Source organism: Saprolegnia parasitica (assembly GCF_000151545.1).
Source record: "Saprolegnia parasitica CBS 223.65 unplaced genomic scaffold supercont2.14, whole genome shotgun sequence".
In the NCBI taxonomy this organism is placed as follows: domain Eukaryota; phylum Oomycota; class Saprolegniomycetes; order Saprolegniales; family Saprolegniaceae; genus Saprolegnia; species Saprolegnia parasitica.
The window spans coordinates 398232-415151 of record NW_012156408.1 but is presented as its reverse complement, the minus strand read 5'-3'; the positions used below and the strand labels follow the sequence as shown (position 1 = coordinate 415151).

Genomic DNA, 16920 nt, shown 5'->3' with positions numbered 1-16920 from the left:
AAATTCAAGAACTTGTGAAACTCGATGGGCAATATCGTTTCTAAGAGGTTCTGGCTTTTTCCACGCAACCGTGGCACGATCTTCCGCTCAAATATGGGATGCTGCGCGACGCGAGCCTGCGAGGATCGTGACGACTTCCGATGCAGCACCTTGTGATGACATGCTGACTACGGCCTCGATTTTCGGAGGCGAACGTCCATATATATACATCACTGCAGGCGTTCACGTTACGCTCAACGCATCGCTGCTAGCCTACTGGATCGTCGTGCCAAGAAGGCGAATGAAGGCCGCGCAGAGGGCGGGGTGGCCGGGCCACGCCGGTGACGTCACGAGGTTGCCGTCGACGCACGCTTCGTCGGGTTTCTTGCCGACCCACGACGCGCCGGCAATGATGCAGTCGATCTCAAGGGCCGGGTACGCCGTACACTGGCGGCCCTTGAGCAAGCCGGCCGCCGCGAGGATCTGTGGGCCATGGCAGATGCTTGCGATCGGCTTGTTGCGGGCGCCTACATGATAGAGTCCGTGACATCATGGTGCATGGAACGACGCCACACCAAAGTGCTGGACGATCGCCACAACACGCGGGTTCATGCGGAGGTACTCGGGCGCCCGGCCGCCAGGGATGTAGATGCCGTCGTAGCGCTCCAAAGCCGCGTCCGTCACCTATGTCCGTGCATGAGCCCGCATCGCCACATGTAGCAAGCGTCATACGTCGTCAAAGGCCATGTTGATGACGAAGTTGTGGCCGCGCTTCTCCGAGTAGGTCTGGTCGCCTTCAAAGTCATGGACGCACGTCTTGACAAAGTCGCCGGCCTTCTTTCCAGGGCAGATCGCATGGACTGTGTACCCGAGCGTGAGGAACGTCTGGAATGGCACCATGGCCTCATAGTCCTCGACGTAGTCGCCGACAAGGATCAAGATCGTCTTGGGCATGCTGCTCCGAATGTGGCCGCTTCGCTCTGACGCCACGCTGGCTTCAGATTCGCGAGTAGCCAGCTGATTGCGCCAGCTTCAAGATCCCATGGCCCATCGCCCTCTTCTTCTCGGGCTATCAGCAGAGTCAAGAAGGCTGAAATCTAGTCGACATCTTTTAGTCTAGCGGTATAGACACTGGTTTACCACCAGGTAGATCCGGGTTCAAGTCCCGGTGAGATCCCTACTTTCTGATTGGTTATGAGCCCAATATACGCACTTTCCCATGCGCGTGTACTACACTCTTCCTCACTCTCACACTCACTGGGCTACTCTCCTCTGTTACGGGGCAGAACAGACGGCAGATGGCTTCTTGATGTGACACTCTCTCTTCTCCTCTCTCACTACTCCCACCCACTCTTGGCGGGAGTGCGCGTCTGGAGCGTCGAGATTGGGGAGGCAGTCAAGAAGGCTGAAATCTAGTCGACATCTTTTAGTCTAGCGGTATAGACACTGGTTTACCACCAGGTAGATCCGGGTTCAAGTCCCGGTGAGATCCCTACTTTCTGATTAGCAGCAATCCAATGACCAATGATGATGTTGCATGCCAACGCGGCCAACATGGCGGCGTGAGCTTGCACCGTGGTCCTACGTCGCCCTTCGCATAGACGTCGCAGGTCGTGCATCCATGGCGACGGGCGTGACCAACGCGCATGCGTAACATTGCCTGCAAGCACCATGTCCCATGCCAAGGCGATGCAAGGCAGCCATCTCGGCGTGGGCGCTGGCGACTGCGCGGTCGCCGGTCGAGCGGGACGGCTCTTGGAAAGATACGTCGTTGCGCAGCTCTCGCGGGGCGCGTGGATTGGCCAAAATTCATACCATGACCCGAAGCACGCGTTGTGATTCGCGGATAAAAATGGCAGTTGGCCAATGGCATCTAGGTTCCAAATTTTGTTCAGGCTGTTCTCAATCCCGAGTTCGCCCCGTCCGCCCATGGTGCACGTGGTCTCGCCGCCGTCGCCGGCCGCGTCGTCGTCCTCCATCAATGGCAGCCAAGGCTCCAAGTCGCACTCGAGCTCCGAGGAGAGCCTCGTGGACGTGGCGCCCGTGATCGACGAGGTGCGCGACGACATCATCTGCGCGATCTTCAACCTGCCCGCGTCCACCATCTTCTACCCTGGTGGGCCTAGCCCATGAGGGCAGCCATACGAACCATGGCTCACGCATGCGTGTAGACTACTCGTGCGCTCTTGTCGCGACGCTCGCCTTCCAAGGCCGCATGTACCCGGCGAGCGACAGCGTGTGCTTCTACTCGAACTTTCTTGGCAAAGAGACCAAGCTTGTGATCCCCTACGAGACGATCACGGAGCTCGCCAAGACGACCACGATGTTTTCAAACGCGTTTTGCCTCAAGACAGCAGCGAAAGAGTTTACGTTCACGTCTTTCTGGGGAACCAACCGGTACGCATGCTCAGACCGCTCGCGATCCCTGACCTTGCCATGTAGGGACCAATGCTATGACCTACTGACGTCGCTACGCAACAAGGCGCTGGGTATCACGACGACGACGATTACTACGACGCCGTCTGTGGCGAGCCCTACGAGCGACCTGGCGCCGGTAGCGACACCGCCATCGCCAGCAGCGCCAGCCCCCGCCGAGCTCGTGCCAGCACTCGACGCGCCGATCCCAACCATGTCGAGCGATCCGGCGCCCATGAACGACATCATGAAGTACACATTTCCGATTCCCGTCGAGACGTTTGTCGACAACTTTTTACTGACGAACCCATCTTTGGCCTCGTCGAGTTCAACCGGTGCGTCATCGTCCTTGGAAGAGGGCTCTGCAGACTCACGTCTGTGGCTGTAGACGCAAGGGCGCGACAGAGCTCAAGTGCGATCTATGGACCGAGCACCCGGACGACGCCAGCTTGGGTACAACAGCGATCATCTCCAAGTAGTGCAGCAACGTATCTTCGAGCGTAGGGCTCACCCGCACGGCCAGCTTTGTCTTGCCGGTCGATGCGCCGATTGGCCCGAAAAGCACACGTGTCCACGTCGTACGTCCATACCCATCGATCTTGCCAAAGCGTATGGAGAAATAGACCCAAGTCCGTCGACCGCTCGAGCACGGCGGCTACCTCTTTGACACATCCACCAAGCTCGCGGACATTCCATACAGCGACTGCTTCCTCGTCGAAGACCGGTGGATTCTGCGCAAGATCTCGGAGACATCGTGCGAGCTCTGCGTGCAGCTGCGGGTATCGAAGCCATTCCAGCACACACACACACGGCGTACGTAGGTGGTGTTTCTCAAGAGCACCATGTGGCGCGGCATCATCGAGTCCCGCGCCAAGTCCGAGTGCAAAATCAAGCTGCTCGAGTGGATCGAGATGGCCAACCAAGCCATGTCGAGCGACGGGCTCCCGCCATACCCGCCAGGATCTCGCCTCCCGTCGCCGCGCAAGCTGCCGTCGCCCAAACGCGCGTTGTCGCCGCGGAGAAAGGCGACCAATAAGCCCAAGCCGGCCCCGATCGACGTCAAGCCGGCGACCAGCACAGCGACAGCCATCGCCGCCGACGTCCGCCGCAGCGTCGCCCTCAAGCGCAACAACATAATGCCCATCTGTATGTATCTTGTGTGGCCTCATCTTGAAGAACTGATGATTTGCCTCTAGTGTTTCCGTGGCTCGTCGTCATCTTCCTCGCCGTGTACGTCTACCGTGTCCACAGCACGCTCTCGACGATGGAAGCAACGATGGAGAGCCAACAGCGCGTCCTTGAGCAGCTCGTCAAGACACTCGGTCAGGTGCAGTCATCGCTCAGCGTCACGGGGGTGACAATCCCGACAGTTGGTCAAGGATACGCACGACCTTCTACCGGCATTGTTAGTACCCCAAATGGCGATCTACCGGTAGTCCTGTCCTGAACAACGTCGTTATAACATTGTCTGCAAGTCTATAACTTCACGGGATACGAGTTTAGCGCATCGCAAGCACGCCGCGTAACGCAGCATGCCCGGGTCCATGCGTCCACTCTAAGCAGTCTCTGCATTCTGAGCATATCAACACCGCTGTCCTAGGACCACGCAGTCGTGGGAGTCGACGAGGTCGGCTATGAAATCAGAGAAATGACACCACTAAGTCACCCAGTTCCAGGACATCTTGGACTAAGGTCGTCGCGTGGTGTCGACAACCGCAACCTGCATTCGAACCTAACCCTACTTTGATGTCGACTGGACTAAAGACACTTCGACTCGCTCACGAGCGCTGGTGGTGGTGGTGGTCGGCAGCAACGACGCTTCGAGCTGCTGGAGAAGCTTCCTACACGAACCAACCATTTGCATCACGCCCGCATGGAACGATGTACTACGTTGCATCGGCCACGTTGGCAGCCGCTTCGGTTGCCAAACGCTTGTTCGCGGCGGCGCCGACGTTGTGAGCTTGGCCCTACACGGACGGCGGTCAGTACACGGCGACGGACTCGGTAGCGTACTTGGTGGTGGCGATCGACGATGCAAGGTGCGTGTGCGTGGCCTCGAGGGCAGAAAGTTGCTTGACAAACGCACTTGGTGTCATGGCGCGCCGTCGCGCCTCGATGCGATTCATCATCTACGACATTGGTCGCATTCACCATTGATGAGGTCCTTCTGACCTCGTGCGAGGCAGAAAAGTCCGACTCGATGGCGTCGGCAAACTGCTCAATGTCAGCGAGCCTCTTTCGCATGTCATCGAGCTGCTGCTTCATGGACGAGAAGCGCATGAGCCCGATCGGTGCTTCGGTCGCTGTCGTGCCCTCGGCAACGACACTGGTCTGGCTTCGAGTCGTCTCCATCGCGGTCGGCGAGTCGGCCAGTGGCGATGCGACGGTTGGGGACGTCGACGTGCGTACCTCGGAGGGGCACTCGACAGCAGCAACGGCCTCGCATGCAACAGCAAGCGTGTCTTGCAATGGCACCGCCACGACCGGCGGCGTCGAAGCCAGATCCACAACGTGCAGATACGTGGATGCTGGGGTCTTGGACTGCAGCTGCACAAATACGGGGAACGGCGGAGGCTTTTTGAGTTGGATCGGCCGATGCGCTTCGACGCGAGTCTCCTCGGTCTGTGTGCTGTCGACGACGACCTCGTGAAGCACCGTGTTGGTCGCGCCATCCTGCACCAAACGCGCAGGCGGCTCGACGACGTCCTCGACGATTGCTGTTTGACTGCAGGCGTCTTGGATCGGCGTCGCGTCGGAAATGGGATTCGGGAGGACGACGCGTGCACTGGGCACAGCAGGCTCAAAGCTCTTTGGTCGCAACGGGACGCTGGCCATGCTCGCAGCCTTTCGAAGGAGCTTGAGATGGGCAGTCGACGGGTCGTGGCCGCTAAATGTGAGCGGCTGCACGACAGGCGGCGGTAGCACCATCGTGCGGGCGCGCTCGAGCGGTCTAGGGGCCGCAGCTGGCTCTCTACAACCCACCCATCGAGTCTCATACAGTAGTTATGATGTATACATACCGAAGTTTGGCCTTTTGCAGCTGTAGAAGCTGCAGCACATTACGAGACGACTGCTTGGACGAGATGGGTTTCGAGGTAAAAGCTGGGGCTTCGTTGTGTGGGCGACTCGGCACTGGTTCCGATGATGGTGGTATCACCGAATTCAAGCTCGCGCGCTTGGCGAGGGTCACGGGTGATGTCGTGATTGCCGTGTCGGAACGCAGCTTCAAGAGCACGCGAGGTACTACGGCAGCCGAGTGGACTTGGGTGGCGGTGGTTGTCTGTGGCACGGCGTCGGTCGCCGTGGCTTGGCAGCTTGTCGCGATAGGTGGGGCTCGACTCCCTTGAACAAGTGTCTTTGTGACGGCTACGACTTGGTGTGCGAGCGCGCTCTCCTGCGCGTGAAGCAGCTCGAGTACTTCAAGGCGCGAAATCGCATCCGAGTAGCTCTGCACGTCGTCGGCGCGATCTTCCACGACGACGACGCGGCCCGGGCTGCTATCGAGTCCCACGTGCTGGCACACGTGCCAAAAGAGCGGGTCGCCGCGGACGAGTCGCAGGGCGCCGCCCAACGAGCCAAGCTGCCGCTCGAGAAACACTTGCTTGGTTTCAACGTAGTTGGACCCAATGCGAAGATTGACTTCGGCGACGAGACGCTGCTCGCGTTTGGTCAAGCGCGTGGGGGCCATCGAGGACGCCCGGAGGTACGCCAGCGCATGCGCCGTCTCCAGTGGCGTCGACGACCAAGATAGACTCTCATGCAGCGCTGCCAGCTGGATGCTTCGAACGTCAGCAACTGGTAGGCCAAAGACGTGCGTCGGCACGCGAATTATGTGCCAAATGCCGCCTGGGAGCTTGGCGCGCAGCGAGATTGCGGCGGCATCTCGAGCCACGGCGGTCCATACCGTCCACACGATCGTTCGCGCGATTGCTGCCGCACGTGGAGCGTACGTGGATGGCGATGACGTCTTGAGGCCAAGCAGCGGCAAACTTGGCTGCAAGAGCTTGGCCACATGGTGCAACGGCGGCGCGTTGGCCCCAAGCACGGCAAAGAGACAGGGCAGACCGTGGTCGCTAGCCGCCAAGTGGGCGCGCACGGCGTGGAGTCGCCGGACCACAAAGGCGATCGCAGCGGCCTCGCGTGCACTGGCCACCGCGACGGTGCGCTTGGTATCGACCCGATACGCAGCGAGAAACGGCGACGCGGTGTGGAGGCCGTCGACGTCGGCGATCGACCCGACGACGTGGAGGTCCGAGAGCACCGGCAGCGTCCGGTACACGTGCAAGACGGTCGCCAAGTACCGTGAGCAGACGATCGTGTGGAGCGATCTTCGCTCGGCGCAGAGGTCGCGGAGAAATGCTTCGGTGCTTGCAGTCGTGAACGTCGCGCCGATCTGAATGACAAAATGACACAGCGCTTCGAGTTTCGCCACGAGTTGGAGCGCCGCGGTGCGGGACCATTGAGCGACGGGGGGTAGCTCGGCCCACAAGCTCAGCGCCACAAGGTGCCGCCCGAGCAGCATGTGTGGTGTGAGCCCCAGGTAGTGCAATGCAAGTACGCAGCCGAGTGCTTGCAGGTACGCAACGTCGTGGGGCTGCTGCCGGAGCCAGGCCACGTCGGCGAGGCGGCATGATGTCGCGACGTCATAACTGCCGAGAGCTCTCGTGTGCGCCGGGTCGACATCCAAGGTTGCGAGGTATGTAGCGATGGCCGGGGCGTACGGTAGCGGGCGGCTAGGAGCTCGCAGCTGCCCCAAGAGGCTGGCGTACTTGGGCGCCCAGTGGTCGGCCGGCGGTGCGTCCCGAAGCAAGTTGGTAAGTCGATCAATGCAGTCCAATGGCGCATGCAGCGCCACGTGGAGGAGGAAAAAGACCAGACTCCGGATCGAAAAGCATGCCACACGCGAATGCAGCGGGTGTACCGCAACCGCGACGAGCTTGAGCAGCACGTGTTCTCTTCGCGTCGCAATGCAAAGTGCACTGGACGCTAGAAAGGCGTCGAGGGCCGCGTCGACGTCGGTGGGTGGGCTCTCGAGAAAGGCCGAGACGCGGAGGGACTCTGCAGGCGGAGGGACGTCCGAGGTGCATAGGATCGACGACGATGGTGGCGATGGTGGTGGCGCCGCGACCTGGAGCGTGTACAGCTGTATGATCGTGGCAGAGTGCACGAGCAGCTTGGCGCGGTCGGTGTCGCCAAAGATCGAGATCTACGTCGTTCACTGCATGAGCGTTTGGTAGTCGGCCAAAACCATACATGTAGATCCGGCGGCATTGAGGTCGCCACAATAACGAGTGTTGCTTTGATCCGCGTACCCGATTGGCCTTGCACGACGTAGATGGAGCCTACCTCGCATGTCAATCGAGGAACGGGCGAGACTCGCACCTTGCGCTGTCAAGACCACGAGATGCGGCAGACGCGGATGCCATGCACTCGCCACGATCGTCTCGGATGTGGTATACGTCGCTTCGTGGTCGGTGGCGATGGAAGCAAAGACGGCTGTGGACGGCGCAACGACGATGGCAAGGCATTGGCTCGGTCGGTGCAAGGCGACCGACACGACGCTCGTCGACGCAGAAGGCCGCGCAAGTGAGCGCACTCGCATCGCTACAACGCTATCGTCTTCGTCGTCCATGTAGGTCGTGTGCACATCCAGCGCAGCTGCTCGCAACACCACGTAGCCGATCGCAAAGACAGAACCGAGAAGACGCGAGTGCAACGACGCGGCCCATGGCATTCCACACGGTGCGACCAACGAGATGCTCGACCACGCAGATGATGGATCGACGCTTGGCTCCATACCTGGAGATGGTACGCGCCATCGCACGGCAGCGTTGGGGTCCGAGGCGAGCAGGACGACGGTCGCGCTGGTGGGCGACATGGCAGCGACAAGAAAGGGCTGCTGCAGCGACGACGGAATCGTCTCGACGACCATGGTGTCGGCGCCAACGTTGTAGAGCGCGAGAGTAGTGTCACCGGCAAGCTGCAAAAGTATGTACTCGCTCGAGCTGCAGAGGAGCCGGCTCCCGCTAACGTCGACGTCGGCGCCGTGGCGCCAGAGCGGCGTCGTGGCCTTTGCACTTGGCCGAACCTTGTGCCGGAGCACGCACGTCGAGCCAAGAGCGACGAGCTCCATGGTCGCCGGGACATACGTGGCAGCGACGACGTCGTCGACTGCGCTCTGGAACTCGAGCATCGTCCGGCCGCCTCTCCAAGATCCGCCGTCTAATTTCGGCACGTGCCGATTTCAAAGCTCAATAAGTCCACTTGATAATGGAATCCACACACGAGTTGACTAGGAAGGACTCGCATCGACATGATGCACAGCACTCAGGGTATGCTGAAAGGGACGGCGAGGGCGCTGCATCCGGCGTCGTTGATGGTGCATGCTCACGAAGATGCGGTTAAATATGGCTATATATGGGAAATATGGCATTTGCCATGTATAATAAAATGGGCCATCGCGATGGCTGTACGCCTTGTCTAGCGATGCGACGTAGCATTTCGAGCTGCCAAAAGAGTGTTCTATCCACGTGCCAAGTTTGAGCGACTTTATTTTTCAACGCGATCGGCGCCTCCGTTCGACCGCCGATCGGTGGGCGACCAATTGCCTAGCACGGTATTGGCTACAATTTCATGAATTATCAACCATAAAAACAGCTCATTTGGAATGAAACGAGAATCTCGCCAGCCAAGCCCTCAGGCCCGCCTACTTGCAGCGGTAGATCGACATGATGTGAATCAAAGATGAAGTTGTTTCGAACTCGTCGATCGAATAATGTTAGTCGGCGTCAAGGACATTTGGCTCCGAGATATACCCGCTCTTTAAACGACTTGGTGGTTGACGTTGTATGAAGTAAAGGGAAAACACTCCTTGATTCGATTTTTTCGAGGTCTTGGGTATATTTGGCGGTTCCCTCTGCCGAAGGAGGTTGAGCTCATGTCTGAGGGACCACAAGACCGTGGGTTCGTCGCCTTCTGGCGGTCCGTAGATGGTCAAAATCGTCTTCTTAAACAACCCTTGGGCGTGACATCGACGTCCATCGGCAGAGGGTATACATGACCTCGGAAAATAAAATGTGAAAAGTCAACACACATCGATGTTCCCCTGCCTATAACGCATTGAAGGCCCACGCCTGCACGAGTGTCGGCGGCTTCCTCGATCGGACGTGGGCCGTGCCGAGATCTCTAATCTCGGCGCATTTCGAGTTATCTCGTGTCGCTCACTGGGGCCTCAACGCTCGTCTCTGCGCGTTCTGCTACTGCCTTGTGCAAATGACCCATCGCAACGTCGAGTTGGATCTGCGCCGTTCGAAGTTCGTTGACCGACGCGCTGCCTTGCAAAAGTGCGAGCTCCTTGCGCAACCCGCGCATACACGTCTGCAAGACGTCCATGTGCGTCCGCGAGAACGGGCTCGTTAGCACCGTGCAGCCATCCAGTGCTCGCGTCACATGCGCCCGCATCAGCTGAGCCTTCAGAAGGCTATGGCTTTGCAGCGAGAGGGACGCGATCGACGGGCGAAGCAGCTGGACGTCAATCCGCTCGGGCATGACCTACACGTGTATGTTATATCATGCGCGTGTGTCATCTTGACGCACCGCTTGCAGACCTGGCACGGCCTGCGTCAAGTCGATGCGGGGCGAGACAAGGATCAGGTCCGTCACGATGTCTAAAGGCTCACACTCAGTTCGATACAAGCACCGTTAGCGTCCTACCTGGACGAGGTACCGTCGCTGGCAGCCGAAGGAGGTCGGTGGTGCCAATGGCGAGCGGCGCCAGTGGCTGAAACAAACTCTTGACTCCACGGACATCGGTGTACGCAATGCAAAGATCGCACGCGATCTCAAGGGCGCCTTGGCTGAGCGTCAGCTGTAAGAGAACGCTGCACTCGGCGCCGGGGGGCACGACCGGCTGCAACGTCGACACGCTCGTTAGCGACGACGACGACACGGCGTGCAACGTAACGTCGGTCAGCGCGTCGCTACACTAGTATGAACCACCGTTGCCATCAAAGACCTTGACGTACGCGGCTCTGTGCACGACGGTCAGCGCAACGTCAACGACCATCGACGTCGGGGTATGATGCACTGCCACCGGTGCCCAGTGCTTGAGCGTCCACGGACACGGCTGCCGCAGTGAGGACATCGTGACGACGGCTGCCGGCGCACGCGTCGTCTCTGCTGGCAGTACCGTCTCGAGTGCAAGTAGCTCCACGCTTTCCGGTGCATTTAGCGCAGGCGTTGCCTGGGCATGGACGGTCTGCGAGCAGTGCTGGTACAAGAGCTCGACGAGCCTCTTCTTTTCGTCCATCTAGTTTCAAAAGTGGGTTTGCAGAACCAAAAAAGGTGCGAGGGGTCGTACAAAGCGACCAAGGCGGGTGTTGTCGGCCGTCGCATGCGCCGCCTTGTGCAGCATGGCTTGCTCAATGGCGAGGAGCTACAGGTTGATGGCTGAGTAGAGACGCACGCTGATAGCTATCGATACCTTTCCCGACCGGTCCGGTGGCATCATCTTGTCGAGTCGCACGTGTAGTTTGGTTTTGGCTCTGCGTTTTTTCACCTTCTTGTCCTTGGCCGGGTCTAGACGCATCCATGGTGAAGACGAACCGGACCGACCGCGCGTACTTGTGTGGACGTAGGAGAGGTCGGTGAGCAGCCATCGCCCGAGAATGTCGTCGACCGACTGCTCCGAGAGGCAGAGGAGCTGGTCGCGGCCGTTGCCCTTGAAGTCGGCGACTAGCACGCGGTCGACCAGTGCAATTTCTAAGCAGCGTTAGGATACCGTCGCACGTATGAAAGCTTGTCATACCTTGTACAATAGTAAGGGCATCGTCGTGCACCGAGACGACAAGAAGCGTTTGCTGTGCGTCATTGCAGAGCACGGCGAGAACGCCGAGGCCAGCATCCACGGCAGCGTGCTGGCTACGAGGCGATGAGAGCTGGCCGATGGCAGGTGTCCATACATGTCAATGGCGGGCCCGGGCAGCTGCAAACTTGCGACAACGCAGCCATACCGGTAGGCCACCAGCGACGGCGCCATCGTACCGACAAAGAGAGTTGTCGGTGGAGTGTCTTGGCTGCTGATGTAGACGCTGGATATCGCTGTCGTTGGTGCTGAAAGGTACGTGCATGGTGCGAGGTCGGGTTCATCTCGCTTGGCGCGTTTCTTGACGCTAGACAGCGGCCACAGCGGAAGCGTGTCCCACGCGTGGACGTCGTCGCTACAACACTGTGTTGGACGACACCGATATGGATTTAGTATATGGTTGTCGTACGGTAGAACGGCGTGCAGCAGCAGATGCGTGCCGACGCGCTGGCACTGTGGCATGCCAAGCGTCGCTGCGGGCAACGCGATCTCGCCCGTGATCGGCTGCAAGCCGCCGCCGCCGCCCTCGTCGCTGTTCCACGCAAGCAGCTGCATGGCCTTGGACGACGACGAGTAGAGCAAGACGCGCGGTCCGTCGACGAGACGTGCGTGGCATCGGTGGTTGTGCCACGCGGCAACCTCGAGAAGCGTCAGGTCGTCGACCGCCGACAGATCGGGCGACACGCGCACGAGAGCGACGTGGCCGCGCGCATGCAAGAAGAGTACGAGGAAGAGCATGTGCATGCCAAGCCCATCGTCGTCGACGAACGCAGCGGCCAAGAGCTCAGAGGCGCCATACCTCGCGCTGGGCACTGGCAGGTCGCAGCGTACGCAGTTCTCGCTCGATGCAAAGACGGCGGTTGCCAGGTCGAATGCATGAGCATGCGTGATGAGGCATGGCGCGTCACCCGACTGCTCAAGGTGCAGCGACAAGAGCCGGCCGCGCGCGTCGTCCTTGACCAACACCCGCCGGTCCATGCTGCGATCCGCGGTACCCTTATTTGTCACACCATCTAGGACCCGGTTAAATCCGCCGCCGGGCCACATAAACACGAGGTCTAAATTCGGCATCATATGCCGCATTTAGTCGCGATGGACGATGTACGCGCCATTGAGACAGCCGAGTGGTACCGTGTAGCGTAGGAGTTGACTGCATCTTGCATTTTTCCAGCACATGGAATTTGAGGAGTCGTTGCTACGGCTTGTAGCAACCACTGACCACGTCAACGGACTATACTAGTGATATTGCCGAGTCGACCCTTATCAAGCATCAGTATCGCCGGTCGTCCAGTGCCTCCACGATGCTGTCACCATGTTGTCCTCATCCACCTCGGCCGTGTGCAAACTTGGTTACCGAACGCAGCCGTCGGTCCAGCGCTCTGAGAATGCCGAAAATAAGCAGGTTGACCTCGGCATCAACACCACGTTGACGAGGCCAGCGCCGCACGATGGTCGTACTTATGCGAGCTATAGTGTCTAGTATACGAGTGTCTCTAAAGTGCGACAGTAAAACGCACTTACCTTTTCTAAGTACGCTTTATTAGGTGCGAATGTCGCATCTCCGGGAAACCCCCGGAGATATGACGTAGGATTTCGCCATTCAACCTTTGGCACCCAAGCACGCGATGGTTACGACGAAGACCGTGTACGTCTCCTCGCGGAAGAGCGACCTCGCGCTGTACCAGACGCGCGAGGTCATCTCGATGCTGCAGAAGCACTACCCGGACGTGACCTTTGAGATCGGGCTCCAAGACACGATCGGCGACCAAGTGCTCGACAAGCACCTCACGCAGGTGGGTGGCACGGGCCTCTTTACCAAGAGCTTGGAGGTACGCCGCCGATAGCATGGTCTTGTTGCTGTAGCATACTGCGTGTAGAAGGAGCTTTTGGCCGGCCGCAGCAGCTTCGCCGTGCATTCACTCAAGGACATGCCCACGGTGCTGCCCGAGAGCCTCGTCCTCGGCGCGGTCTGCGAGCGCGAAAGCCCCGAAGACGCGGTCATCATTCACCCGAAGCACAAGGCCAACGTGCGAAAGCTCGTATTTGCTGCAATGGCCGCTCATGGCGTGGCCATAGGGCATTACGACGCTTGAGGACCTTCCGAAAGACAGCATCATTGGCACCAGCTCGCTGCGCCGCGAAGCTCTCTTGCTCAAGTACATGACTGAATCTTGGGGATGTGTGAGGCTGACAATGGTGCTAGGCTCTACCCGCACGTCCAAGTCAAGACGATTCGCGGCAACATCCAGACGCGCCTCGCCAAGCTCGACAACGAAGGTAGTGTCTCCTTCCTTATCCGCAAGCAGTGTTTACGCTGTCTGCATAGATGATTACGATGCGATTGTTGTCGCGGCCGCGGGCTTTCGTCGCGGCGGTTTGGGCGACCGTATCGACCAAGTACGTGGCGTCTTCTTCGCAGACCGGCCTTCTCATGCTGTTTTGTAGCTCCTCGATCCGGTGGTCTTTGGCTACGGCGTGGGCCAAGGCAGCATTGGCGTCGAGTGCCGGGGCGACGACACCGAGGTAGGCAGGATTGGCGCCACACACGACAAATTCACAAATCTGGCAGACGCTCGAGATGCTGGCCAAGATCGAACATGAAGAGTCGGCGCAGTGCTGCAAGGCCGAGCGGTCCCTTCTGCGGACGCTGGAAGGCGGCTGCCAGATTTCAATGGGCGTCAACACGACCCTCGACGGCGACGAGCTCACGCTTTCGGCCATGCTCCTCTCGCGCGACGGCCAAGAGTCGTTTGAAGAAACCATTTCCGGCAACCGGTTCGAGGCCGAGAGCCTCGGCGAAGCCCTCGCCGACCGGTTGCTCAAGAACCATGAGGCCCGAAAACACTTGGGATCGACGGAGAAGAAGCGGGCGCTGACGTATGGCGATGTGGAAGCCCCTGGTGACGCGGCGGCGGCCGCGGCCGCGGCGGAGAAGATCGAGAGCCCGAAGCGCAAGTCGGACGAGACGACCGTCGTGAGCCCAAAGCGCCAGCGCACAAGCGACGCTTAGAGCGCCGTGTTAGTAGTAGACAGTGAGACAAGGAATAGGAAAGTGTATACGCCAATGTCTGTTGGTCATTTCGACGTGCATCGACCGACGCTCTCTCTCCCTCTTGGGCCACTGCCGAGTACCGACGGAAGTGCGCAATCTGGCACGTCGATTGCACTTTTATTTCCGTTCAACGCACATTTATTTCCGGTCACCGCACAATACTTTACAGCGACCGAACTTCGTCCGAACATTGAACTGCACAATTTCTAACGACGAATTATAACCATTCTGGGTTCTTTTCGCACCAGGGTCGGCGCGGCCCTGCGGGCCTACCCGCCTCCACCTGGGCGACCCATCGATAATGAATTCTTCTTACGTGAAAGACCGGGGCTCGCTCCTCGCCAAGGCACGGCCTGCACAAAAGCCAACTCGCCACCTCCGCTACGCTGCGGTGCGCAGGCTTTTCTGGGCCGATGCTCTGTCGTCGCTCGCAGCAATGTGGTCCGAGATGTTATACAACGTTACGTATATTGTGCGGTAGAGTGTGTGAGCGACGTAGGAAACAGTTCGGTCGCTGTAAAATATTGTGCGGTGACCGGAAATAAATGTACGTTGAACGGAAATAAAAGTGCAATCGACGTGCCAGATTGCGCACACACGGTAAGTACTCGGCCACTGCCTACCAGAATTATGTGCTGCTAAACAACAGTGCTGTCCGTGGTGCTAGTATCTGCAAGACCGTGACATGATTGGTCAAAGCACGGGTCAAGAGAGAGCTTTTTAGCTCACGTGATTTTGGTTTTAATGGGATCCTCATAGCCTAGTCCTATACCAGAATGAGAGACGTGGCCCGAACCTGCTAGTACCTCCACTCGACTTCACTCGACTTGCTTCTATAGTCCCGATAGGCTGGCCGATGGTTGCTTGGCGGCGAGACCTGGGAGCTGTTGTCTTCAGAAAATGAGACGTTTTCATTGGTTGATAACTCATGAAATTGTAGCCAATACCGTGCTAGGCGAGTAATCGCCCATCCATCGGCGGTCGAACGGAGGCGCCGATCACTTTGAAAAATGAAGTCGCTCAAACTTGGCACGTGGATAGAACACTCTTTTGGCAGCTCGAAATGCTACGTCGCATCGCTGGACAAGGCGTACAGCCATCGCGATGGCCCATTTTATTATACATGGCATATGCCATATTTCCCATCTATAGCCATATTTAACCGCATCTTCGTGAGCATGCACCATCAACGACGCCGGATGCAGCGCCCTCGCCGTTCCTTTCAGCACACTCTGAGTGCTGTGCATAATGTCGATGCGAGTCCTTCCCAGTCAACTCGTGTGTGGATTCCATTATCAAGTGGACTTATTGAGCTTTGAAATCGGCACGTGCCGAAATTAGACGGCGGATCTTGGAGAGGCGGCCGGACGATGCTCGAGTTCCAGAGCGCAGTCGACGACGTCGCCGCTGCCACGTATGTCCCGGCGACCATGGAAATCGTCGCTCTTGGCTCGACGTGCGTGCTCCGGCACAAGGTTCGGCCAAGTGCCAAGGCCACGACGCCGCTCTGGCGCCACGGCGCCGACGTCGACGTTGGCGGAAGCCGGCTCCTATGCAGCTCGAGCGAGTACATACTTTTGCAGCTTGCCGGTGACACTACTCTCGCGCTCTACAACGTTGGCGCCGAAACCATGGTCGTCGAGACGATTCCGTCGTCGCTGCAGCAGCCCTTTCATGTCGCTGCCATCTCGCCCACCGGCGCGACCGTCGTCCTGCTCGCCTCGGACCGCAACGCTGCCGTGCGATGGCGCGTGCCATCTCCAGGTATGGAGCCAAGCGTCGAGCCATCATCTGCGTGGTCGAGCATCTCGTTGGTCGCACCGTGTGGGATGCCATGGGCTGTAACCATGCGCTCGCGTCTACTTGGCGCTGTATCGTTCCCACTCTGCCCGATATGACACATATTGCAAGGTAGTGATGAATAGATTATAGACGTAATTTTAATGCAAGTTTATCTCTTTTGGTGGTTGATATAGCGCAGCGAGAGGAGTGCGAGGATGCGCCAGAGCAGGATGAAGCCAATGACCGCGAAAAAGTTGGTCCACCTGTCGTCGTAGTTCATCTCGTAGACCTTCTCGACATAGTCCTTGACGCGAATCTTCTTGGTGCCAAACTCGGCAAAGAGGCTCGGCGGAATGCCGTCCTCTGGCATGAACTTGCAGCCGATCTGGGTGTCGTCCGTGCACTTGGCGAACGTCTCGGCGACGAGGAGCGCGACCGAGTACTTGGGCGGTGTGATGTGGTAGAGCCAGCGGTAGCCGTTCGGGATCTGCGACGCGGGCGGGTTGTAGCCCATGAAGAGGAAGAAGATCGAGTTGAGGAGGACACCCATGAGCGCAGCAACGTCGACGCGGGGCATGCAGTACGACATGAGCTGACCAAAGTAGACGTTCATCAAGACGAGGAGAGAGAGGTTGAGGCCGTAAAAGAGGCACGCGCCGACCGACTCGTTCAAGCCAACAAACGGGTAAAAGATGATGGTGAAAGCAAACGTCGTGACGAGGCAGTACGGGATCTCGGCCAGCGTCGACCCGACAAAGTACCAGAGCGCGTTGTACGTCTGCGACGCGCGCTCGCGGTAGAACGACGCGCGTTCCTCCGACGGCGAGCG

The 16920-nt window shown here is 58.8% G+C and overlaps 7 protein-coding genes and 2 pseudogenes across 9 annotated transcripts in view; 5 read left to right on the top strand and 4 right to left on the bottom strand.

Annotated features, from left to right (window-relative positions):
* Window positions 1-182: 182 nt before the first annotated feature.
* On the bottom strand, window positions 183-1005 carry SPRG_05027 (hypothetical protein). Its single transcript, XM_012343536.1, has 3 exons — window positions 712-1005; window positions 555-663; window positions 183-506 (listed from the first exon to the last, which is right to left on the bottom strand). The coding sequence occupies exons 1-3, from the start codon at window positions 931-933 to the stop codon at window positions 253-255; spliced, it is 585 nt and encodes a 194-aa protein (XP_012198926.1). The 5' UTR covers window positions 934-1005; the 3' UTR covers window positions 183-252.
* Window positions 1006-1084: 79 nt separating this feature from the next.
* SPRG_30051 lies at window positions 1085-1156 on the top strand (annotated as a pseudogene). The gene has a single exon. The product of its transcript is annotated as a tRNA-OTHER (tRNA).
* Window positions 1157-1399: 243 nt separating this feature from the next.
* Window positions 1400-1471, top strand: SPRG_30050 (annotated as a pseudogene). Its single transcript has one exon. The product of its transcript is annotated as a tRNA-OTHER (tRNA).
* Window positions 1472-1908: 437 nt separating this feature from the next.
* On the top strand, window positions 1909-3830 carry SPRG_05026 (hypothetical protein; the record flags this gene model as incomplete). The annotated part of the gene is made up of 9 exons (XM_012343535.1): window positions 1909-2095; window positions 2151-2376; window positions 2422-2733; window positions 2783-2847; window positions 2899-2972; window positions 3018-3173; window positions 3216-3540; window positions 3591-3721; window positions 3774-3830. 9 exons carry the CDS (start codon window positions 1909-1911, stop codon window positions 3828-3830), a joined length of 1533 nt encoding a protein of 510 aa, XP_012198925.1.
* Window positions 3831-4376: 546 nt separating this feature from the next.
* Window positions 4377-8587, bottom strand: SPRG_05025 (hypothetical protein; the record flags this gene model as incomplete). Its single annotated transcript, XM_012343534.1, has 5 exons — window positions 4377-4523; window positions 4567-5365; window positions 5415-7600; window positions 7648-7736; window positions 7777-8587. 5 exons carry the CDS (start codon window positions 8585-8587, stop codon window positions 4377-4379), a joined length of 4032 nt encoding a protein of 1343 aa, XP_012198924.1.
* Window positions 8588-9359: 772 nt separating this feature from the next.
* Window positions 9360-12250, bottom strand: SPRG_05024 (hypothetical protein). Its single transcript, XM_012343533.1, has 10 exons — window positions 11667-12250; window positions 11355-11612; window positions 11201-11313; window positions 11017-11154; window positions 10877-10971; window positions 10754-10828; window positions 10419-10702; window positions 10108-10373; window positions 9991-10061; window positions 9360-9945 (listed from the first exon to the last, which is right to left on the bottom strand). Exons 1-10 carry the CDS (start codon window positions 12233-12235, stop codon window positions 9601-9603), a joined length of 2214 nt encoding a protein of 737 aa, XP_012198923.1. The 5' UTR covers window positions 12236-12250; the 3' UTR covers window positions 9360-9600.
* Window positions 12251-12862: 612 nt separating this feature from the next.
* On the top strand, window positions 12863-14330 carry SPRG_05023 (porphobilinogen deaminase). Its single transcript, XM_012343532.1, has 7 exons — window positions 12863-13086; window positions 13135-13284; window positions 13334-13413; window positions 13461-13534; window positions 13584-13654; window positions 13703-13780; window positions 13827-14330. The coding sequence occupies exons 1-7, from the start codon at window positions 12883-12885 to the stop codon at window positions 14265-14267; spliced, it is 1098 nt and encodes a 365-aa protein (XP_012198922.1). The 5' UTR covers window positions 12863-12882; the 3' UTR covers window positions 14268-14330.
* Window positions 14331-15662: 1332 nt separating this feature from the next.
* SPRG_05022 (hypothetical protein) lies at window positions 15663-16234 on the top strand (the record flags this gene model as incomplete). The annotated part of the gene is made up of 3 exons (XM_012343531.1): window positions 15663-16060; window positions 16114-16166; window positions 16225-16234. The coding sequence occupies exons 1-3, from the start codon at window positions 15680-15682 to the stop codon at window positions 16232-16234; spliced, it is 444 nt and encodes a 147-aa protein (XP_012198921.1). The 5' UTR covers window positions 15663-15679.
* A 26-nt stretch (window positions 16235-16260) lies between these two features.
* SPRG_19849 (hypothetical protein) overlaps window positions 16261-16920 on the bottom strand; it is a gene marked incomplete at both ends in the record, with an annotated part of 4070 nt that continues 3410 nt past the window's right edge. Inside the window, one exon of the mRNA XM_012343703.1 lies at window positions 16261-16905. Within this exon, the coding sequence (XP_012199093.1) occupies window positions 16261-16905 (645 nt within the window). The remainder of the gene's footprint in view (window positions 16906-16920) is intronic.